Source organism: Chelon labrosus (genome assembly GCF_963514085.1).
Source record: "Chelon labrosus genome assembly, chromosome: 6".
NCBI classification, from domain to species: Eukaryota; Metazoa; Chordata; class Actinopteri; order Mugiliformes; family Mugilidae; genus Chelon; species Chelon labrosus.
Window position 1 is genome coordinate 20,912,837 of NC_140342.1, and position 26,123 is coordinate 20,938,959.

Here is a 26,123-nt window from a genome sequence, read left to right on the forward strand (position 1 = left end):
CACTTTTTACTGAAAGGAAATGATCAGTGAGTCCACATGGACATTCAACCGAGCTATAGAAGTTTTTTTTTTTACTTCTTTGTCCAAAAAGCATCCACCAACTCCACCAACTATGGGTCTTCAGCTAGCTACTCCATATATAAAGCCAATGCAAAGTGTCAAAAACTGTCTCTAAAACCAAATCAGTCCGCCTACACCTTCATCTTTACAGCAGAAATGAAGATGTAGCCGTCTGCCTTTGCATCACCCGTCTGCCTCACCTCCACTCATGCACAGCGTCTTTGCACATTTCTGAGTTAGTTAAAACTTATTGGTGGAGTCGTGTCGGGCTCATGATGGTACCGACATCCTGCTTAAAAAGTTATAGGCCTTAAAGTCATATGAAATGTATCCGCGTCACCTGTAGTGGCCCATCTTGATGTAATGTCACGCAACTTGATGGGCGTCTACACAATATTGTACAGATTGTGTATGCCAAATTGCATGAAGTTAGGCTTAAAGACAGATGCCACACTGGTCTTCTTGAAATTGGACTGGTCATTAATATTAGTTGGATCCCTATGTCTTGTGTTGTTGCAACTGTTTGATGTTTGGCTGTGTTAGCGAAAGTCAACCAAAAGCTAGAGCATAGGGCAGTGATGTCAAAGTGAATTCAACTCAAAAATTGCAAGAGTCAGTACCAAAAAACGACAGCTGCATCTACACCTAAAATACTTCCGTTTAAACGTAGCTTGAATGCATTCATTTTTGCCGAAACACGGGCAGTAAAACGATCAGCGGTGCTGGCGGGGCCACAGATTCTGCAACGCTTCAAGAAGATTTGCATTTCACAAAGTGAGGTCACAAACAGAGGGCGATGGGAGATACAGGCGTGCAACAGAGATCCCGTAGCTGCAGGGTCACAGGTTGGATCTCTGTAGCAGATGGCGTGTCTTCACACTGAAGCCCTTCATGATAAGATGTAAACAATAGGTGTTTTTTTTTATTTTTCCCTCCATTGCCCTTCATATTTCATCATTGTTCTCCTATAACACTGTTACAGATTGAGATTCAACTGTAAATAGCTGCTAATGTTGCATCGAGCCGCTGGCTTGAGGCAGTCATGAGGCTCCAGAGGTCTTATATATTATGTTTTCATTTTCAAACTTGTGTCGTCAACCCCTACTGATCACTTCAGGTAAATTTATCCCTCTGGAGAAACAAATGTATTTGTAGTCCTGTTGACATTTGCATTAGTACTCCACAAGACATGTAATCTGATGTGTACACTGTAATATTTGCCAGTTATCAGGGGATCGATATCAAGAATTTAGATTTTGCTTGGGACAACCAATTTGAACAACAGAATATCTATGAATTGCCCTTTCTGCTGTTTTAATAACTGATCATTTATCATTTAAGTTACTCACTGAGGGAAAATATCAAAGAGTCACTGGTTCCAGCTTTTCAAATTGGAGGCAAATTTTTGTTTTAGATCAAATTTATGCATTTTAGCTATTGGTTAGAGAATAAAAGCGATCTGGAGCCTTCATCCTGAGGTCTGAGATGCTGTGCTTGTGCTGGGCATTTTCTCTACGTTTATAAACCAAAAAACTAGTCCAACATGAATATATTAATCCGTAATGGAAAATAATTGCTAATGGCGGGCCCACTGCCGGATACCGTGTATAGCGATTCCTCCACATATTGAAATTTGACTCCACCTCTGGGATTATTTTCGCCTCCTCGCAGCAGCTCAGCCACATTTCCATGTTCTTTGCATGATTGGTTTTCTTCCACTTCAACACACACTTGCGCGCCTGCACACTCAAAAACCGCACACACACACAGCTCATTCTTCTTCTTCTTCTTCCTCATCATCATCCAAAGGCAGTGCCCTCTCAAGCCAGTTAGCATGCGTTAGTAGCAGTTGGTCGTGCAGGCTGGCGTGCCGGCTGCAGCGCTGGTGCGGCTGGTTTCACTCCCCTGGGACTCAGCCAGCCCGAGGGATTAACAGGCTGTAGTTACACAGTTGTTACTCTGCTGGGGCTGAATGGAGGGGGATGCTGTGGACTCTACAGCCTTGTCGTGCACCTCCCTCCTGGACCCCTCATCCCTTTTTAACACTCCCTTGTAATTCTCTTCTATTTTGGCCTCAAATGCGTCGACCATGAAGGACAACCGGAATATATGTGGGCTGTAATATTATGTGTGTCACTAGTGAGTTCTATCTCTCCGAGAACCAGCTGGAGTTTTATACCATCAAAGTGAGTTTTCAAAAGGCCCTCCCTGAGGTGAGGATTATGGCTGAGGGTTAAGATAAGACTTAAGGTTTGATAAACTTTAAGGCGGGTTGAGGATTTGACTTTAAGTAGACACAGTTGAGGTAAGGTTAAGGACAGGACATGGAGTCATTTAAAGGTGAATAATTAGGTCAATTAGGAGTTAAGGGGTTTTGTTTTGTTAGAAAACAATCGAACCAAATCCTGCAAGGAGGTCATCTCGCCACCATTTCCCACAATCTCTTTACTGTCGGCTCTAATAAAAAAGACATAAAACAGGCTTCAGAGCAAAGGCTTGTGACATCCCACATCTGTTTTAAGGTTTACAACTCATGTACTTCCTATACTGTAACGTGTCCAGATATTTGAATATGCTTCAGATATGCTGGATACTGCTGTGGTGGGAAGCAGCAGTCATTGAACCAACTCCCGGTCAGTAGGGAGCTTCAGATCAAAACCAGAATTAGTATTCAATTATAAAAGAGTTTACAGTAAATCAAGGTATTAGCCTAATAATATAAAAATAATATAGGGATTACATTTAGTTAATTCAGCATGAGGATTCAAGTACAACATTTGGGGTAACTATAAGGCCCTTGCCAATGCACCAATCAGCCACAACATTAAAACCACTGACAGAAGAAGTTAATAACATTGACCATCTTGTGACCATTTAATGTTCTGCTGGGAAACTTTTGGACCTGGCATTCATTCATGTGGATATTACTTAGACATGTAACACCCACCTAGACCAGACCAGGCACCCCCACCCCATAGCAATGACACTCCTTGATGGCAGCAGCCATCCCCAAGCAGGATCAACAACTCAAAATAAAACATGAAGAACAGCACAAGGTGTTGACCTGGCCTCCAAATTCACTAGATCCAAAACTGATTACGTATCCATGGGATGATCCACAAAGGCCCCTCCCCTCAAACCAAAGGCCCCCACTAACAACATCCTGTTACCAGACACCACAGGACACCCTCAGAAGGCCCATGTCCATTCTCTGATAAGTCACAACTGTTTTGGAGACACAAGGGAGACCCACACAATATTAGGAATAATGGTCATGTTATGCCTGATCGGTGTATACAAGCATTTAGATAATGATATCAGGTGTATGCATAATGTGTATTATTTACTCTCTGCTATAAGAGCGAGTAGATGAGTGAAAGCACACCATCCAGGATGTAACAAAGAGAGAAAAACACCCCGCTACAATCTCACTACATGACCCTGGAGAAACTGGAGGGAAGAGTAGAATACAGTGTACTCTGACACGCCTGTTTGCGTAAGACACTGATGCATTTTTGGAACAAGACATCACAGGGTGACATCACCCAAAGAGCCCTGTGTGTGGGGAGGAAAACACATTTTGGGGGTGGAGGATGAGTACGAATGGGAACACAGCGTCGAGTGTATTTTCAGCAGCATCTGTACTCAACAGCTTGGCCTATTTATGATGTTGCTCAAAGACCGTAGCTCGGCGCAGAGAGAGCGGCGTCTGGCTCTGGTAATGGGATTTAGCAGGAAGTGCGGTGTGACCAGCGAAAGTGGGCGGCTGCGTGGAAGGGGCAGGGCGGGGGAGTGGAGCACAAAGGGAGCTGCGACGGCCGCTGCTTGCAGATAAACCCCCTTCTCAGCCCTGACAGAGGAGGCTAAGACTCCAGCACAACAGAATAAATATCGCTCACCCGGCGGGAGAGCTCAGAGAGATAAGTCCCTCTGAAATGTTTAGAGGCAGATTATATTAGTGAGATCTGGATGAATGAGCGCTCAATCTGGACTGTAATCCATTTCAATAAATTCATTAATGCCACACATACAAGCCTGAGTGTCAAAGGCCTTCCTTTTGTCGTTTGATTTAATTTTTTCCAACACATTCTGGCGCACAAGTGTTTTCTTTCAAAGCTCCTGCAACGCGAGGACTTACGGCGCCGTGTTATTTTTACACGGACGATCAATCTCTGGCTCGCAGCACCTGCAGTAGTCTAAATATACCGCATCTGGATCTGCTCCATCAGCCAAATGTGCAGCATGCGACTCAAACGAAATTCAATTTGCAGCTGAAAATGGTTCACAAGCCTCCAGCCCTGGCTACAGCGACGCGGCAGCAGAAGTGATTTTTCAAAAAGTCCTAAACCAATCAAAGCTAAATGACTTAAAGTAATCCAGTGGAGTGCGCCACCGCGCAGTCAGTGCACATGTGTGTTCGCGGGGACACGTGTGCACATCTGCAGTCATCAGTCTTTTCCCGGTATGTGAGGCTGCGTGTTTGTGGGTTTATGCGCTGCGTTATTACTGTGCAAGCACTGCGCAGTGAGACGGGCTGGATGCAGCACTGGTTGCGAGGTCACTCCAATGTCAGGGCATCCCCAGCGGATGGGAGCATCTTGTAAACAGAGACCGGCATCTCGATCGGTCCTGTGCCTCGACATCAATATCTGTCTCCACCTCTGTGCTGCATGTCAAGTCCTTACAGTTAGAAGCAAGAGAGGCCCAGCTCCTAAATGCAGGACTGATGCAAGTGCATGACAGAGTTGGTGAAATATAAAATGTGCATGTTCTGACAAAATTATTCATCAAATAGACCTTTTAACTAGACCTGTACTACCCAATGTATTATAATTAAATATGTGTATTATTAAGGAGACTTGACTGGGCCTTTCTGTGTGGAGTTTGCATGTTCTCCCTGTGTCTGCGTGGGTTCTCTCCAGGTGTTCCAGCTTCCTCCCACCGTCCAAAGACATGCTGGGTAGGTTAATTGGTGATTCTAAATTGGCCTTAGGAGTGAGTGTTGGTTGCCTGTCTCTCTGTGTTAGCCCTGAGATAGACTGGAGACCTGTCCAGGGTGTACCCCGCCTCTCGCCCAATGACAGCTGGGTTAGGCTCCAGCACTCCCCGCGACCCTTAACAGGACAAGCGGTTACAGAGGATGAATGAATTAAGGAGACTGCATTGACTTACAAACCCAAAAAGAGTTCTTCTCTAATACTAAAGTTCCTCAAATCCTCTGGGAAGATTTTTAGCTCAGCGTTGGCTTTTTCAGCCAGTTGCTTTAGTGTTTGCTTCCCTCTTCCCTTCCTCTTATTTATTTGACCACCAGCAGATAAACTGCTATAAATGATAAACACACCGGAGATTTTAGAGTTTGGAGCCAACTGTTTGACTCGGACATACTGTAAAAGGTTGAGAGGAGTTAATACTGGACTTAAATTTGTCAGGTGGACGCAATAACTCAAGCTCCAAAGCGTAAAATGCTTGGTGAGTCTGCCACCTGTGTGCATATAAGCAATCATCTGCTTTACGTCCCTTGTGAAGATAAAGACAATGCATTGCTGCTGTTATTTTAGTAAAAATTGTCATCGCTGGGGTTCTTTTTTTATTATTTATGAAGGAGGATATAAGGAAAATTAAGCCTTTTGGTGATTCTGGTTTCTAGATATGTCATTAAAACATCAAGTGGATCACCCTTGCTACAGCTAAACCCAACCACCTATTACCATTTATCCTGTAGAGGGTTGCAGGGGGTATCCCAGCTGACAATGGATGGTTACACCTCGGACACAGGGCTAACACAAAGAGACAAACAACCATTCACGGTCACATGGACCTACGGCCAACTTAAAGTCACCAGTTAACCTAACATGGATGTCTTTGGGCTGTAGGAGGGAGCTGGAGCGCCCTGGGAGAACGTTGAGAGCATGCAAACTCCACACAGGAAAAACCCAGGGTTAGCCAGAAAATTTAAACAGAAAAATACTGTTATCCACCGCTTTAACATTCCTCAATGTCATATTTTTTGAGTTTGTGAATGCAATCATCCAATGCAAGAAAGCACCGATTCATGTCGCCCGGCAAAATCTAATACATTGGTTGTCTGTCAAGGATTTTTCCACACAAATCAAATCACAAGAAAAGAGTGAAAGCTCATTTGCATTTTAATATTCTACACAGCTTCAATTTACAGTAACCTTGTGTCTGCACAGGCTGTGAGTTAACAGGTGTGCTTTGTGTCAGCAGTGTTGCTATTCCTGTTTGCACACCAGAGACTTGCAGGTCCTGCAGCAGCCTATAGATTAAGAAAACAGCAGCTCTCTCAGGAGTCGTCACTGGTAGCTATAGTGACCTGCGCTGACACGCTGCTCAGGTTGTATATCGTTATATCTGTAAGGCAGCATGAGAACAACGTGTGTGTGTGTGTGTGTATGAATGTGCGTTTGTGTATGTGTGCGTCTGCAGGAGGTCGTGTGTGAGCAGCGGAGGGTCGCTCCCCGTACTGTTCCTCTAAACTGAGCCGACCCCGACCTCCGTCTGAGACCCCGACATGCATTAAAGAGGAGCACAATAGAGCTTTTATGGGGCACGTCACTCACGCTTTACAAATCCCCCCCAGACGGCCCAACGGCCTGGCATGCTGCTCGTGGAAAACACGCCGCCGCTACCGACAACTGGCACAAACCAAAAGGAGGCTGACACAACTTATCTGAAAACTTGCTTCTTCTGATCTTGTGCACAGAAACAGAGCAGTGTTGTTAGTTCACGCTGATTCCAAATAAAAAATTCATTCAGTAATTACCTGCTAATGATAATTAGCAATTTTCTCAATCACGGTATAAGTGGTTAATAAGTCAGCAAACATAAACAACTGTGCTATAACAGCGGCAACATGAACAACACGACACCAGCCTTGGGATGGAGCACGTGAGCATCTGTTACATGATGCATTAGCTTGCAGGCGAACCGGTTCTCGAGTGGCTTCTCGAGCGTAGCGCTGACTCTGCAGATCCCACGGTAAGGAGGGAACAAGAGGCTCCGCTTCAGAGACCGCTCCCATTGTCAACTTTAGCTCCTCTCAGATGTATAATTACAATCCGCTCCAGCCCGAGCTCCCGTCGTCACACACAAATGGGTCCAGGTTCAATTTTTTTTATATATATTCTGTTGTTCTAGCTTTTTATTTTAGCTAAAGCTCCGAAGAGCGCGTTAAAAAGCTGAATATTCATATGTCAGCATCAGCAGCCAAGAATGAAAAGTTCAGTGCCAGTGGGGCTCTTTTTTTTTTTTTTGAGGACTCTTGAATTATAAGTAGAGTAAAGAGAGTAAAAAAATAGAGTAAATTGAGGGCACCTAGAGTCCTCTTATACAATATGAAGCTCATGGAGAGTGCAGCCGATAGACACTACCGATTCTAAAGGCCGTGACACACCCAGCCGACAGTCGGCCATCTGCTAACGCTCTGTGTCCTTCAAAACGGGCCCTGAGCCCCATGTTGGGAACCTGTTTTTGATTCGTTTTCCTTGCTAGTGTACTGCTAGAGACTTAAACACGCACAGACGGTACGGTGCATTAACTATTTTACTTTCTGAGCCTCCAGTAATTAGCCAGTAAGGGCGTCTCTGCTGGTTCACAGTCACAAGCTACACTACGAGGCGGTTACCCCGTGAACAGACATAAAAAAGGCAGTAATTCTCCTCTCGGTAATTAATGACCCATCGCCTGGCTGGGCTGTCTGTCACCGGTTGCCGCGGTAACGGAGGGTTTTAAGCAGCCCAATCGAAAAATCTGACCAGGAAATAGAAGAACTGAGGCAAGGAGAGAGAGAGAGAGGTCGTGGGCCAGTCGAGGAGAATTGTTTTTGCTTTTCCCTTTTCCCCAAATGCATTAATATTATTATAAACATCTTCAATTCAATCATCAAAAAAGAAATAGAAATAAAAATGAGTGCAAATGCAGGATACGGATATATATAAAAAGTTGAAACAAAAGGGATTTTAAGCTTTGTTGGAAAGTTGTACTGAGAAAAGTGGAAATGGACTTTTTTCAAAAAATGTAATGCACGCTACATGAAGCAAGTTAATGAAACCCAGATTTGTGCAGACCGACGAGGACTGTAATGTTCCACGAACGAACACATGAAGCCAACGTTTAATTTTCACATTTTCCACATGGAATATGGGTACATCGTCTCCTCGCGCTTTTTTTCTTCTGTGAAAGTACCTGACAGCTGAATTTGTACCACGGGCTCTTTATCACACTGCAGCCAGTTTTCAATAATTGCACACCAGTCAGTGGTGGATTAAAAAAATAATGAATTAATTTGCTTTTTTCAGTCATTTCTCGCTCATGTTCTTTCTCGAGTAGCTCATATTAATCTGAGGAACACAGTCGCAAACGGGAGTGTTTAACGTGAGAGGAAGCTTCAACCTAGATGCTCTCATTCTGTCATTTTGACACTTTGAAGTTAGTTTTATTAATTCATAACCACATTTACTCTACTTGAGGTTTGAAAAAAGGCAAACTGTTATCACATATTTTCTGTTTCTTCATCCACGAGCATTTCTCTGACGTCAGTTCACCTGAAGCTGCTTGGCTAAAACTTTCATTTGCCCAGATTCAATAAAAGATAAAAGATAAACGTCATTAATGATATACTGTTTGATTTGTCACTACTGTCACAGAAGTGGGATGAAACCTGCTAGAGCAACTGATTATATCAAGAACCTTCTGTCTTTCGGTTGTTTGCCAAAGCAATTTAATTAATTAAAGTGTTTTTGCATAACATTATGCCACAGTTATCGCTCTTATTTCCTTTATTTAACCGTGTTAGTGCAGAAACAGGACGTAATGGGGTGAGAGAGGGGATGCAGCTCTGTAGCCTCAGTTTAATGGGCACCCACTCAACCAGGTAAGCTACCGTTGCATCCCTGCAACGTCCCTCCCATCGTTCTCGTGTGTATAATATATATTTACTTCTGTCTATATTTCTTGTGCAAATTTGGGCAATTTTTTGCTTATACTATTTTATTTTATTTTATTTTACTACATTTTACTACATGTGCAACTGTGACCAAGCAATTTCCCTTGTGGATGAATAAAGTCTGTCTAAGTCTAAGTCAAAGTCTGAGCACGTAATTCTTGAGTTACGCGCAGAGTAGTGGCCTTTTAATTCTGGTCAGTTCATCCTTGAGCCTAAGTAAAAATTCCCAAGTCGTTCCTGAGACATTTCGAGAACAGAGACGTAAATAAGGTCAGACCTTCACAGTGTGATCTGCAGTAAATGAGTGTCATAGGACTTCTTCTGTCCCAGACAATGAGACCTGATCTATACCATCCTATAAAATGTGATCTTCAGACCATCTTAAGATGCCTTGAAATGTCATCAAACACTTCAAAGGACGAGCTGACACACGGGAAAGTGGCCATGATAAAAACTGAGCCACTGGGGGCTTAGTTTAGACCTCTCGTTGATGTTGTCGGTTGACAAGAGCACAACTGGTAACGTCTCCCCCCGTGGCTAAGGGAGAGAGATGGTGGTAGTGGTAGTAATTTCGTTGACATGCGATGACAATAAAGCCTTCTGATTCTGAGTCTAACAGGGAGACCGGACCCCCGACTGCTGCTAGAGGCTTGGGGAGGGAAGTGATGATTGATATTTCTGTTGTAAAAAGGGACACGAGGAGACGGTCGGGCAAAATGAACGGACATCAGCGCACAAGACCCTGAGACTAATGTCACTTCCACACAGCTCCTATTGTCTGTGTTATAAAGTGTATTCCAATGGTAGGTTTTTTTGTTTATATATTGGGGCTGAGTGCATGAACAGAGGGACTTTGAGCCTAGCCTAGCCTAGCTTAGCATAAAACATGAAAGCAGGGGGGAAACAGCAGGGAAAAAAACAACAACTGGCCATATGACACTGTAAAATGACAACTTGACACACTCCTAGCCAAGCTGGCTTTCCTCCTGCAAAATCTGTAGGGAAATAGCCTAGCTTAGCATAAAAGCTAAGAGCAAGTGAAAACAACCAGCCTTGCAACTACCTTTGCTTAGCATAAAGGCTGAACTGAGGAGGAGAGAGCTAGCCCGGCCATTAGCCTAGCTTAATATTAAGTTTGGAACAAGAGGGAGACAGATAGCCTGGCATGTCAGCCTGGCACAGCATAAAGGCTGAAATGAGGAGGAGACAGGTAGCCCGGCCATTAGCCTAGCTTAACATTAAGTTGGGTACAAGAGGGAGACAGATAGCCTGGCAGTTAGCCTAGCACAGCGTAGAGGCAGAAACAACAGGGAGAAGGCTAGCCTGGCAATTGGCCTAGCTTAGCATTAAGGTTGAAACGAGAAGGAGATATCTAGCTGTACTATTAGCCTAGCTTATCATGAAGCCTGAAAGCAGTGGGGAAACGTCTAGCCAGCTTTATCTGAAGTTGCTCTAAAGATCATTAATGAACACATGCAACTTTATCTCATTGAACGACAGCCACAGAGCAATGACTTCCTGGAGTCTTGTTTCCAGAGAAGCAAGACGCAGCTTGAAAGTGTTTGGCAGAGGGATAAACTGTCATTTATCAAATAATACTTTCACTAGAGGTGCTCGTAGGAGACATCCAGGGGAGCAGCTTCCTCTTCTTTCTTCTCTCTGTGCTACTTTAAGATAGTCAATCTTGATCTTGCTGCGTGATCTAATCTAACTCTAATCAACAAAGCAAATAAGTACATTTCAAAACTCTGAGTCATTATTTTGAAATGCATATAAATCTCTCCACCACAGTCAGCCATCATACGCAGATTAAGCATCACCAAGAGACCAAATGTTTGATGTGTATCTGAGATCAACAGTAGCTATCACACAGCACTGTGTGAAGTCATGTGACTGCACAAGGCAGCTCCCAAGAGGGAAATAGTGTAGCTGTTTAAAATGAGCTGCAGGACAGTGCTTTAAAAGTGTGTGCACTCTCAGCAAAAAACCTTCCCAAGAGAGACACAGGTGACAAAAGGAGGCCAATGCATGTGAAAGGCATTCACTCTGACTCTGCCCTGTCTGGAGGTCATGTAATGAAACCTAAAATGCCTTCACACTGAACGACAGTTATCACCTGAGACTCTTAGCTATATATATATATTTTTAAAAAAGGAATGTGTCACGGAAGTTGACCGGCTAACAGCTATAAACGACACTGTGCCTCAGACGGGCGAGGAGGAGGAGGAGGAGGGAGGAGATGCCATGTCATCCGCCTGCAAACACCCCGACTCGTCCGCCGAGTATTCTGGGACGATAGACTGGCAGCGCGCCAGCGGTGTGTAATGTGAAAAGAGAAAGCCATGTGTGGAGGGCAGGGCAGGCGGATGTCGCTCATCATGACGTATAAGGAGGAGACGGATAAGATCAGAGAGTTACACTCAGCTGTAGCCTCCTCCCCGCCGGGCAAAATAAAGCTGACAAATCACAAACAGAAAGAGATACTTGATTCAGCATGCTGCTCCTGCCACGGCAAATATCACAGATCATTTATTTTATTTATTTTTTTATTTTTTTGCATAACCTGTCTTGAACCAGTCGGACCAGCAGAGATTAAGAATTCATCTTTCAATTGAGACTTAAAAGATAAAGCTGCTGTTATTTTATCTCCAAATGTAATTATTTGATGCTTTTGTCTAGAGTGACACACACAGATGAATCGTTCAGCAAATCCTACGAAGAATTTATATAATGGCACAGGAAAGAATATAATTTTATAGTCCAGGCAAGGCAGGAAACAAAAATATACACCGATCACATAACATTAATATTGTGTAGGTCTCCCTTGTGCCAGTTGTGACTCCTCAGAGAATGGACATGGGCCTTCTGAGGGTGTCCTGTGGTGTCTGGAAACAGAGTGTTGTTAGTGGGGGGGGGGGGGGGGGGGGGGACTCTGTGGCTCATCCCACAGATACTTGATCAGTTTCTAGTGAATTCTGGAGGCCAGGTCAACACCTTGTGCTGTTCTTCATTTTTTTTTTAGTTGTTCTTAAACCGTATTTGTGTGTGTGCCTGTGTCAGGCTGCATCCTGCTGGGGATGGCTGCTGCCATCAAGGAGTGTCATTGCTATGGGTTGGGGGTGCCTGGTCTGGTCTAGGTGGGTGCTACATGTCTAAGTAACAGCCACATGAATGAATGCCAGGTCCAAAAGTTTCTCAGCAGAACACTGAATAGTCACAAGATGGTCAATGTTATTCACTTCTCCCGTCAGTGGTTTTAATGTTGTGGCTGATCGGTGTATATATGAGCAGAGCCAACTGCGACATCCCTCTTAGCCAACCCAGGATGCAGGATGAAAACTGTCCAGAGCAACATAATAATGACATAAAGCCCTGTCAGATTATTATCAGCGCTTCCTGTAAATTGATCAAGCTGACACAGAAAAATACTTTGGCTCAGTAAAAGATTAGACGGTCCACCGGGTCGAATCTCCGTCCAGTGTGACAGTGGAAAACACAAAAAGCCTATTAAGTCCGAGCTACATCTGATTGTCCCTGTAAACAGTCGTCTCAAGATGGCCGCCGGGCTTTAATTAAGCCTTTATCAGCAGCTTATTGTCCTTCAGCCCTTGATTACAACGTAGCTGGGGACTTCTCCTAAGATCCTCTGCTAGTCATAATTAGCAGGAGCCAAGTTGTTTTTCCAGACTCTGGCTCTAAATTCTTTGGGCACCAAGCATGAGTCTATGTTCATCACTTTTAAACTTCTATTTGTCTTTCTCACTAGTAGGAACCAGACAACAGAGAACTATTCTCTTATATGACAGGAGCTGCTTTGAGGGGGGAGCTGTAGGAGGGTGTGGGATGTAAAGGGGGGTGGGGGTTAAAATGAAAGTCCAGCTGGCTGATAATGAGGTCGGCCTCACCCCCGCACCACTTTGCACCACTCAGTATTTCACTGCGCCCTTGTGCGCATCAAAAGGTTCACAATAGCTTGGTAATAAGAGGGAGGGGCCTTCGCCTCTGCACACATAAGGCATTTCTGGCTGGGAAAATGGTAGGAGGGGAGTCGATAAAGGAGGAAAGTGAGGTGTGAAATACCGCGTAACGCTATTATCAAATCCCAGCGGACCACCTCGGTGCCACGGGACGTTGTAAAAGATAACGAACTCTGAGCTCAGGTGGCAGCGGAGGCCCACTGTAATATAGAGAGTCGTTACCTGGACAAGTTGTTAGCTCAGACGGATGTTTACACCGGGGAGGAGGGGGTTTGTGTCGGTTGCAAAGTGTGGTTTCAACTCTTCAACAAATAACTGTCCTTTAGTTTGAAATGGGTTTTTATAGCTCTAAGCACATGATCGGGTTGAGTTAATACCAATTTAAAATCACTGGATATCAAAGGAAAACAAAAGAAATATGCAGCCTGTAGTAATTTTGCACATATTTTTCGTTAACACTTAGTCCTAATAGTGATTAAACAGCTTCTAGTTGGAGGTAGTGCATAATTACTTTATGCTTTTTGATTTAATTTAACATTCAGTAGGCTTTTATTAACAAAATTCAATGCTTCACTATAAATGTGACACATAAACTATAATTGAAATGCAAGAACAACAGATTTTTTTTGTGTCTGTTTGTGCGTAGGAGAAGACGGGTTTATTTCTCAAAGGAAGATCTCCAGATAGTAAACAGAGGAGTATCTGGCAGCAGCGTTAAGATTCACTAAGATGCCACCGCTTTTGATGAATTCTTGCCTTGGAGTGCAGCAAGCTGTGCAGGCAGGTCTCCGTCTTTACGGCTGAAGTCATTATTTAATCACGACTGTTTGCATGCAACATACAACCCCAGGGAGCTGGGAGTGCCAGCCTCTGTTTCGCCTCTCTCAAGTCTCTCCACTTCTTCTCATCTTCTATAACGAGGCACACTTCTCTTCAGATGGAAGCACTAACTGGTCTATAGGCGCAGCTCTCGGATACAAGCTGCTGCATCTATGGAAAAAACTTCTTTCAAAAACTAGTATGAAACATTGAACTTTAAATAGGAGTCGCTTGGTTACTGCAAGCTCAACCAGGCAAAGCTCTGTAGCTTTTCAAGGAGCTCGTGTTTGCATTGTGGGTTTTGGAAAATTGGAAAACATGAAACAGAAAGATTTGTTTTTATAAAATAATATAGCGTGTAGCGTTGTGTGTTGTCGGTAGGTTTCTGTTTCAATACCAAAGCAGCTGGACTCAATGGGGAATAGCACTAGCGTATCATGACAAAATATTGGTGAAATGAACCAGTTTTGAGGAAGATAATGCGTTATTTAGAGGCTGTGTTTCGGTGCCCCATTCACTCCCACTATATTGATATACGCAGATCTAAATATCGTCCGAACGACTCCAAATAACACCAAAGTTATATGGGTGAGTAAACAATCGTATTTTATGCCAGAAATAAGGCCCAGGTTGTAAAAAACTGTAATTCCCCTTTAATGGCTTAAATCGTTTTGATTCAATATTGCTGGTCGCACCAATCTTCAGGTATTTCACTCAAGACCCAAACAAGCTTAAAGGACAGTAAATACTTAACTAGCATTAATCCAGAGGTCAGATAAGGCCAAATGTACCTCCTACTGGAAATGTAAACAGGAAGCATTTTCCTAACGCATCTGCCATTTTAGTTCAATGAGATGGTGTTAGAGGAAAGGGGAGAAAACTGTGGCGAAGCGAAGTAGACGGGTACAGAGTTGAACCTTCCTACACTTTGAGGCGACGACCAACGGGAGCGATTGATGCAGTTGATTGAGGAACACGTATTGTTCCTTAAACACAAAGAAAACACTCTCAAGACTCTGGTTCCTACCATTTCCTGCCAAATTCACCTTGCTGATAACCGGCTTTGAGCATCCAGGGAACGCAGATGGTGCAGCAGCGTCAATGATGACATTTCCTTTTGAAATAGAAAGCGGTGACGACAAGAAGAGCTAGCTCCGTCCCTACCAGCTCAACTTACATGTTGCGCCCGATGCGAGTGTCGGACGTCGGCTTCTCACTTCATATTAGCGGCTTCCATCGAAAAAATAAATGCTCTCACTGTTTGTATGAAAGCATCATAAGTAAGTGACTAGCAGCGATGTGGCGCCAGGAGACTGTGTCATTATTTGAACGTAGTGACGATCCAAAGTGGACGAAATTGAACAAACCTCAACTTTTTGTTCCCCATGTGTTTACCACAAGGAAACACTGTCCACCATTTTGGTTCCTACCACCAATTTCACCATGCTGATAGTTGGCTGGCAAATCCAGATGTAGCGACGTTGCTCATCGCGTCTTATCAAATTAAGTGGTGAGAGCAAACAGGGCTAGCTCCATCCATACACTATCAATATTTTTAAGCTATGCTTGTTTCATATGGAAACATATAAGAAGGTTGCCTAGTTAACCAGAGCTCAGAACACCTACTAGCGACCAAATATCAATGAGTAAATCATTTTATGTTGGTTAAAAATATAAATCCATGCAGGTTTTTAAAATGTTTTCTTAATTGGAAGAGCTGAATACATTTAATGTCAGCTTTTGTGTGTCCCACCTTCAGTTGCAGACACATGTTGGTAAGTGTCAGTAAAGCACAAACCAAATAATATATGATGGAGTAATATGTGTCCAAGTGTGTCATCATGAAACAGAAAGTGTGAAGTTGCCCATTCCTCCAGCAGACTCCTCGGAAGTCACTTTAGTCTCTTGTATTGTGCGTTGTTAGGGTGACATATCCTTGAGTCACCCTGCTGCTGCTGCTGGTGGTCAGAACATGGTGACAAACCCCTCTTACTCAAACAATCTCTGACCTCTGCCACATCGAATGAACTCTTCTGGTGCACCAGACTACAACAGACCTCCCTGACTCCACATGACCCCTTTAGTCTCTATCTTTTAATCTGGGGTACACACAGACTTTTGACAGGACGACTGCAGGCAGACACACAAACAAGTAAATAACCTAAACAACCAAAGCCTGGTTATTTAGAGAAGCATCAGAGTTGAGCGAGTAGGATTAACAGTCAACGTTAAAAATGTTAAAAAGTCTTTGTTTTCTATTATACTGTATGACGGGAAATTAAATCTCTTTGAATTTGTAGATGCTACCTTGGGCTTAAGAACTTTTTATTATTATTATTATTGTTTATTATAGAAATCTTTTGCTCAGCTTCACTTAAAATGTTCATTCAGTCCTCTACAGGAAACTTAAAGCTGCTTTTGTTCATTTTGTGACCACTAGGGGGCAGACAGGCTTCCCGTATTATTAACACGCTAGCAAACAGTTGCCTACTTGGCTGTCGTAGCTTCTCTGTGCTCTATAACGTTATCACCATTTATTTTTGATGAAGCAGGAGAGAATTTTCCAACAGATATAACCATAGCACAGTCACATGAAGTTGTGTACAGGATATTTAAAAGTGATTCGTAATTCTTTGGTGGGGGGAAAAAAGGCAAATCCTCCATTTTCTGTTCTTTAGCAACATCTTTGTCTGCAAGTGACACAAACACCATCGCTCTCCTACATCTCAGCTGCACAGCACAGATCAAAACTGACACTTCTCTCTCTCTTTCCACAACCTTCGGCGAGGCCAAAAACACTATTTCTGACCATATTTCACTCAAGGCAATGGCCCCCAACATGCTATTGAAAGCTCCATTTCCCCGACGGCCTGTCTGTTCCCTGTGTTTGGTGGAGAAGTGAGGAACAGAATGAATCAGCTTGAGTTACAGCCTGCCTAGCTGCTGCCAACCTCCCTAAATATAACCGCTAATACCATTTGTTACGGTGAGGAAGCATCCGCGGTACAAACCTTGGATGGCACTGTGTGCCTTCTGCTGTTTGTTAGAACTGGATAAATCTGAGCAGCACACAGAGAGACAATGAGATGATGATTTTATTATGAACATACTGTTTGCTGCTAACCCTCTGTGTGTGTGTTTTCTGTTGTATTCTCACATTAAACCACCACATCTGTATCCCAGCTGAGGGTCTGCCGCTGTTTTTTTGTTTTTTTTTGGGGCAAATTTATTCATTTAATCATCCTGCAGCACCTTAAATATTCATGCCCCAAATAAATAAATTGGGTCAGGGTTAACTTAACATCAAAGGGCAAAGCTGCTGGATTATATCTACCTCAATTTAGTTTTTACTCCTATTTTGAACTATAAATATCACCACAAAAATGAGTAAAAGGTGGCAACATCTCTGAATTTGCACCAGGAAACAGAGCTATCCTGGCTTGAACTTCATCTTAAAACTGGAAGACGTCATAAGAACGCCTGTAGTTTACCAATTTCTCATAATTTTACAACTTACAAACAAATATCCTGACTGGTTTTCTATTCTATTTGAATTTTGTATTGTACTGTGATAGCATTTGTCAAAACTGACACTGACCAAATTTAAAAATTCAAGTTACAAATGTTCTTTTTAAATGTTTAAAATACATCTGGATGTGTCTGAAAGCCTTAAAAGACAAAGTCTGATAGTGCAGTGAACGCCGCCGGATGTTTTATGATTATAAAGTGGCAGCTTTGAAGCAGCTGTAAATTAAAACACTCGTCTGTATGCATGAAAAAAAAAACTCACATGGAGAAGGAATTCTATTTTTCAGCGGCATTAAGCTTCAAAGGACAGCGGTTCAGATTTATAACACATCCCTCCAGGGTTCCATGCAGAATTGATGATTTCTCCCATTTGCTTTGTGTTAGTGATATTTTGCCCAATGGGGGAAAATATCATCGTCTTTAAAGTGTTTTACGATGACATAGTTTAGATTTAGCATCACTGTTTGACACCATCAGCCGATAAACTAATGTCCACCCTACTGAATTTAAAGGAATATAGAGTGGCCTTATTTTAGTTTAAGTTTTAAGTTACAGCACCAGTTGTTTCATTATGTAAATGGTGGATTCCTGCACATCGATCCAACTGCAGCCGCGGCGTGATGATGAGCTTCATATGGATGTGTGTCACTGCAGCATTCTGACTTGCAGCAGAGTCCCTGCGCTGCTCATCTCCCCACGCCTGCTCTCCTTCCTATTGGCGCACTCAGACACAAGATATTAACTAGGTCAATGAGATTCCTTTACACTCCTCCGACTGGGAACGACGGCGGAGGAGAACGCGACGGGAAGACGTGACGGAGAGGTGAGAAGCAGAGATCCGGGAGATGCTTCATCAAAGCCTTCTCTTCTGCTGAGAAAGGAGAGAGAGGGGAGCGCGAGGCGGATGCTCTGACATGAAACAAATGTCTGCAGCGAGTCTCGCTCGAGCACTGTCGACGTGACTTATTAAGGATGCAGGCATTTCCCTCTCAAACCTTTGCAGTGATGAAACATGGCAACAAAAGACTCTCGGAGACATCATCTGTTCTTAGTTTTACATGAAATGTGACTGCAGCTACTGAGACTATTGAGGGAACTGAAGCATGTGTCTATGATGAACTTTTCGGCTCCCTGCTTGCTTGAAATTTGATCTGTATCCATTAAAATCTGCACAGAAAACAAGACAATCCCCCATTATGCAAACTGGGACCATATAATAAGGAGCACGATGAGTCTTTATCCTCTCAAATCAGCAACACTTAAAACTCGTCAACTTCCTTAAACCTTTAATCATGTAAAAGAGAACAAAACTCGTTGGTCAGATTAGGGAAAAGAAACAACACAAGTATCTAAATTTAAACTGGAATTACTGAGTATGAAAAGAGTTAGCGTGACTAAAGAGGTGCAAACAGGAGAAGAGACAAGAAGCAACAGACTGAAGAATTATAATGAAATTGGAGCTTCTGATGGACCCAGATAAACCACATTTTCATTTCAAATAGAGAGCGGTGACAGCAAGAAGAGCTAGCGTCGCGTATACGCTAGCAAAACATTACTGCTAACATAACATTGTGTATGCACGGAGGATTAATTAGCGCAGCTCAACTGTTTTATATCGTGGGAACATTTAGTTCAACTGTTAGGATCAAATGTTTTAATATCTTTATATTTCTGGACATTTAACCGTCTAGAGCACTAGTGCATGTTCCAGGCTATGGTTGCCTGGGTAACCCTCTTGTAGATTTCAGAGTGAAACAAGCCAAATATAAAAATAATGCTAGTCTGGTCTCACAGTGCTAGGACAACAAAATCACCCTCAACACGGACAAGACCAAGGAGATGATAGTGGATATGAGGAAGGAGACGAGCCCCCATCAGCCACTGTTTATCTGGGAGCTTGATGTGGAAAGGGCGAGCAGCTTTAAGTACCTAGGGGTCCACATCACTGAAGACCTCACCTGGACACCAAACACCACACAGCTGGTCAAGAAGGCTCAACAGCAACCATACTTCCTGAGGAGGCTGAGGAAGTTCGGCATATCGCATAAGATCCTCTGCAGCTTCTACAGCTGCATCGTTCAGAGTGCTGTGTGGTACAGCAGCACTACGGCTATGGACCGCAAATGCCTGCAGAGAGTGGTGAAGACTGCAGAGAGGTTCACCAGGACTCTACTGCCCTCTCTGCAGAGCATCTACCAGCATAGAGCCCACAGGAGAACTGCCTCCATCACCAAGGACCCCACTCACCCTCAACACAGACTGTTCACACTCCTACCCTCAGGCCAGAGGAACAGGAGGTGAAATGTAAGACCTCAAGACTGAAGAAGTCCTTTTTCCCCACTGCCATCAGACTCCTTAACAGCTGACAGGAGTCTATAATCACAGACTATAATCATGGACTACTACATGTCATACAATGTACTGTTCACTTTTTTAGTTTCTGTTTTCTGTTAATCCCCATTTGCGCATCAATATTTGCACTAGTTATTTTATTTGTTGTATCATATGCATCTTTATTGTTAGACATTCGGGTGGACGGCAAAAGAAGAATTTCATTGTACAGGGAAAAATGTTTCTACACTATGCACATGACAATAAACTCTTTGAATCTGGATTACCAAGAACCAACTCTTTGTGCCTTCACCAGAATCTATTTGAAAAGAAAATATCATCAATGCCAATCGTTGCTCCAGCCGGCGCTATTGGCATGGTGAACTTTGGCGGGAGGAACCAAAATTGTAGACGGTGTTTCCTTGCCATAAATGTTTGGAGTACTTGTGGTTTGCATCACACGTCATACGTCAATTGTATCAGGGACTCCTATTGGCTGACGCTTTACAAAACGCTTTATAAAACCCGGCCTGAAACCCCCAGAGCAAGCCTTAAGGCGACGGTGTCAAGGAAAAACTCCCTCAATCGTTTTGCGTCAAAGTTGAAATTGATTCGATTCGATACTCGCACACTTTGCATCGCCAAAGGTGTTTCGTTGCTACAAACTCTGTATTTCATTGCAAGCAACTGGTCTCTTGTTGTCATACCGGTGCTTGAGATGGGAGTCTTCTAACCAGACACTGGTTCGTTCTCCCAAAACAATAGAAGTCAATGGCACTTTCAAAATCAATAAGTATGTGGGTTTCCAAAAACGGCCCACATGAGAACTGTAAAGCAAAATATGTACAAAACACACCTACTGTAAACCGAAGAGTCATCTCACTAGCATAACCAGAGTGTCGGGTTTACATGGGTTAGCGCAATAAAATGCCTCCACACCCACAGCGAGGAAGAATGTTTCCAAAATATGAACCGTGTACGTAACGTGTCGACTTTGACTGAGTGCTCATGAGACCTGGTGTCAGCTCAGTGTTTGAGGAAATATGACAGGAGACATACCTAGCAGTCAGCGAAGAAGAAAAGTACAGCACAGAGGATTATCGTTTGGCTTTAATGAAAGATGAATTTATCACGGGGGGGAGTGGGAACGCCTAATAAATCACCTGATGCTCGTGTTCCTCGTGTTGGCATTTCATTAGTTCCATTTCATTACACGTATCAGCGGGCCTTTCTTCGACCGTCAGAGCGGCCTCAACCGATCTCTGTTCGCTTTCATGCGGACCACACAAAAGCAGCAGCAGCGGCGTCAGAGCAGAGCAGAGCAGAGCAGTACTGTAACAACAGAAGATCCTGTGAACCAGCTCTCCTAAACTGTTATCAGCTCTGTAAGCTGTGGTCATATCGCAGCCACACAGGACTTCACAGCCGCCCGATTACAGCCATTCTCTGCCACTCTTCCTCCCTTTTTTTTTCTTTGTCGCTTTCTCTCCTGCTCTCCCCTCCCGTCAGGCTGCTTTATAACAGCCCTTCTCGTTGGATTAATCCGCGCCGGGGTGCCAATCTCTGGGCAGGAGTCACACTGTGTAGCCTCTGATAGCAGAGAGCGGTCACAGGGACAGGAGGAGATGGGCTTTAAAGGCCTGAGATGCTCAATCTATTGCAGATTAGTGTTACCAGCGCGGTGGGAAATTTTAAATGGATGTTTTTTTTTATTTTATCAGGAAAGATGATGCTGATCTTTGCTACAAACTTCTGTTAAAACGTTTTGTCTGATGAAAGATGTGAAGGCCAAGTGGCGACCTTGGGCCAAAAACTGCAGTTCCTCAAACGGCCACTTGAGGCTACCTCCAAAATCGAGTCACTCCCCACAGACCTCTATGTTAAAATGTATGTATTACAGTCTGATATAAAAACTTTTGTTCCGTACAGCTAATCTCTCCATTCATAACAACTGCACAGGTAGGAATTTTTTATATAACGCACCTGTTTAATTAAATTAAGGCTTACAGTTGAGCGTAATTAAGGATGTGGACACTAACTAGGTGCTAGCTGTCTGCCACATCTCCGCTCCCAGGATTTGGAAACATATGGGACGTCATAGAGGGTTCGTCCGTCTTTATACACAGCCCACTGTAGAGCCTTAAATAGAATTCAGCCAGAGATCTGTGTGCACAGTTTCCTCCAGGTACATTTCCTTTATGTAAGAAACAGGCAGGTTTAACCTCCTTCTCCCTCAACGGAAAGTTTCTTATGTGTGTTGCTCCTTATGTGATGATTCAAGGCCTCCTGTTTTTGTGCGTTCATTTGGAAAGCCTTGGACAGAAGATTGTTCGCAATGTAATGTAAGAAGCCACACTGATCAGGCATAACATTATGACCACCTTCCTGATATTGTGTAGGTCTCCCTTGTGCCTCCAAAACAGTTGTGACACATCAGAGAATGGACATGGGCCTTTGGGTCCAATGGGTTGAGGAGAGGGGCCTCTGTGGATCAGGCTTGTTCCAGTGCATCCCATAGATACTTGAATTTGGAGGCCAGGTCAACACCTTGTGCTGTTCTTCATTTTTTTTTTTTTTTTTAGTTGTTCCTAGACCATTTTTGTGTGTGTGTCTGCATCCTGCTGGGGATGGCTGCTGCCATCAAGGAGTGTCATTGCTATGGGGTGGGGGTGTCTGGTCTGGTCTAGGTGGGTGCTACAGGTGCCAGGTCCTGTCAGTGGTCATAATGTTGTGGCTGATCAGTGTACAGTATGATCATGTCTGACTAATAATTCACTGTGAACTTTTCAAAATGTATATTAACTTTCGTGATGAAGCTGCAAAAGATAATTTAGCAAATTAAAAACAGACAGGAGTTTCTCTGGTTCAATTCTAAAACTAAACTAGTACAGTTGTAAGTGCAGTAAATATTTAAAGCGGAAAAGTGAAGGAAGTACCTTTCTATCCAGTCAAACTACATTCTTATCAGTCACACGTGCTCCGACTCTCTCGTCTGTGACTGAGCCTCTCTGAGATCAGATTCTCAGATTCACTTATTAAAACTGGTCGGCAGCTAAAGGGTTTGTAAACATCCTTATCTCCTGTGCAACGTGAATTTCACAGTATTCGGATGTTGAATCCTGGACAAACAAATGAGGAGTCCGCATTTGGGGTTTGCCTTGAAAACGATCCGGGTTGTGTTTTTCTGGGACAAACCTTAAGGGAGCACAAAAAGATCTGCAATCATTCGGAGCAGCCGCAGTCTCAGCCTATCTACTACTCCCTCCCTCCCCCTTTTTTTCTGTGTGGACAAGACAGTCTGTGTCGTCTTGTGTTCATACATGTATGAGGGGACCTGCACAAAGACTGCACCCGGCCACAGTAACGGAGCACGACGTGGCCTTAAAGTCAGCTTTTCTAGCGGGCAAACGGAGACAATCACTGATTTAGAGCGCTCTGCAAATTAAAAAACAACTGTTCCCAAATCATCTTCTCTTCAAAAGGTTACCAGTGTCACAGCGACGATAACAAAAAATGGAGTTTGCTTTTGCTGCACAAGCACATCCAGACCAGACATGGATTTTCTGTCTCCGTCCTAGCTCGTGCAGCTCGGTCACATGCTGATAATTCGCCTTTGAAAACAGCGATGTTGAAATCACTGACAGTTAAGGTCATAAACGTCTCCAGAATATAGATTTCTGAACAGGCAGTAGACTTTTTTTTAGAGGAGCAGGCAGAGGCAACAGAAGTCACACGCAGATAAATTGGGAATCCAACCAGCAGCAACCCACGACGACAGTCAACAAAGAAACTGTGTCATCCAGCTGCCAAAAGAAAGCCGCATCTCCACGCTGACTGGTATTAGCCTACTTTCTCTTTGTCGGCAGACGGCCCGGTACCTGCCGTTGTCAAAATCGATTAGTCTAAGCAGCTGAACTTGAGCGCTGCTGAGAACAGCCTGCGCTCATCTTATTACCTGTGAGAGGGACCTTACTTCCACTCAGCAACGTGAGAGGAAAAGTGATACAGAAGACCACGGACACAAGTCTGAAGTCTCATGATGCAGCAGAAAGAAAAAAAAATATTGCACAAATGAAAGATTTTGAAGTGGAAAGTATCGATCTAAAATATCTGAACTGATTAAAAACAAGCGTCTGCACATGATAAAAGAAGCATGACTTTCAATAAGGCAGTATCAACAAACAAGGCTCCTGGTGTTCACTATCACCCAAAGCATGATGGGAACTGTAGTCCAAGAACTCAAAACACATTCACCATAATGGAAAAAATAACTACCAAGACCATGCTAGGAACGGTAGTACATATTGTTTTATACATATGTAAGTACATATTACAGGCTGTAACATACTCCACAAGAAGTGAGAAGTTTGTTCTTGCAGCCGTCATTTAGAAGTTCTTGCAGCTTGTTTTCGACACATCAACAGGGCAGAACTTTTTTCTCGTGTGGTGTCTGGTTACTATTCTGTGATTGGTCAGAAATTGGAAGTGGGCGTGGCTAATGGAGAAACTCTGTGAGCTCCCACATGCTAATATTCGCAGTGTGACCGCTAATCTCTCCTGGGTGGAGATCGTCATACTGTGTGTGCGTGCATACCGAATGAACGGCGTGATCCGATGAACGCGGTTGTCAAGACTACTGGCGGACATGCGAAAATAATAAGAAAAATGCCTCTCTCCTGCATCTCCCACAATGCTTAGCACGTGTGGCGTATGCTGCAGTGGGAGGGCCCTATGAGGACTACCCTGGAGTTCAACACTCGAATTTCTCGTGAAGTATAAATTACTTGGCCAAAACGAACTTTTTTCTTGTTCTCGCAGCCCTAAGAGCGAGAACAAACTTCTTGCTTCTCGCGGAGTATGTAACCGCCTTTAGAAATGCCAATGATTTAACTTAATTGACCATTTGTAGCCCTTCCAGCCGGAGGGCCCCTACTCTTTGTCAAGTCTTGTGTTACTAGATTAGACAGACAGTATAACATCAGGGGGTCCATTCCCAGAGAAAAATGTTCAAAACCTGTAGACGTAGTTATTAGAGTTCAAAGTTGTAGTTGCAATTATTTGCTTATGGGTACAGCAGAGGAAATAACTATAAATAAAAACTGAAAGCTGCTGAAAAGACTAGTTATGTGTCCAATGTCTGCCAATGTTTGCACCACGTTACCTTTAGACCTTACTGTTATTACAGATTTTCAACATTTTTCTATGGGAATTAACCCCCGCATTGCTACTGTTTGTCTAATCTAGCAACAGTTAACAAATCAGGACGAAGAATAAGCGCCTCCTGATTGGTGGTCACCAGACCGATCAGAGCAAGACAGGCTCAATTATGTCTTTAATTGCTAATTCATGTAGGAGAAATGCCACAGTAGCTCCAGTTTTAAAGGATTCACTGATAGCAGACTGCTCCTTAAACAGCTACAGGGTCTGACTAGCAGGATTCACAAAGAGCACATGTATGAGATCTGAGCTGTGAGAAGGTTTTAGTACTGTATCTGAATATCATGCTCAGATATGCATCTGACCCATAAATTGTTCTGCAAACATTCAACCAGAATTAGGTTTAGAAAGACAATGTTCATCAAGCCAAGCCGAGCAGTCAAGACGATATTAATTCACTGCGGTGACCCTGCTGATCAGGCCAGTCATTAACATTGATCTAAGTGACCTGAGATTTCCCCTTTAGTCTTTATCTGGAGATCTATATCTTTATCTGTCGTCTAGATATTCATCCTGAGCAGGGCAGCGAAATTCAACACCAGTGTTATCACTTACTATGAGCAGCAGTCATGTTTAGTTGCTTAATATCAGTAAAATTCCTCAGGGGCTTTTAATGATTTTGCATCCAGCGTGAACTAGACAGTCAATTTATTTTTTGCTGAGATAAAAAAAAAACAGGCTGTGAGTGCACGAAAACAAAACAAGCGCGGCTGACCTGAGACAGTAATAACCAGCGCCTCGGCATCATTATCGTCGCCTCACCTCTTTGGTCCTCTCCAGCTCGTTGTGCAGCGCCTGTTTGGAAATCTCCACCTCGATGATCTTTTGTCTGAGCAGCTCGTTCTCGTCCTCGGCTCGGCTGCGTTTGTCCTCCACGCTCTCCAGCTCGTTGTGCAAACGTACCGACACGTCTTTGGCCACCTGAGTTCACACAGAGCAGAAAAACACAAAACGGATGCATCAGTGTTTTATTACAGCTGCCTTTTGCACACACAGATGCAATTCTCAGTTACGCCGATCAGCCACAACATTAAAACCACTGACAGGAGAACTGAATAACATCGACCATGTTGTGACAATACAATGTTCTGCTGGGAAACTTTTGGACCTGGCATTCATTCATGTGGATGTTACTTAGACATGTAGCACCCACCTAGACCAGACCAGGCACCCCCACCACATAGCAATGACACTCCTTGATTGAAGCAGCACATCAAAAACAGTTT

General features: G+C 43.5%; 1 protein-coding gene across 1 annotated transcript in view; it reads right to left on the bottom strand.

Annotated features, from left to right (window-relative positions):
• The window catches only part of mtcl1 (microtubule crosslinking factor 1), a 75,984-nt gene that overhangs the window by 44,175 nt on the left and 5,686 nt on the right, over positions 1-26,123 (bottom strand). The window contains exon 3 of the mRNA XM_084547452.1: positions 25,660-25,818. Within this exon, the coding sequence (XP_084403578.1) occupies positions 25,660-25,818 (159 nt within the window). The remainder of the gene's footprint in view (positions 1-25,659; positions 25,819-26,123) is intronic.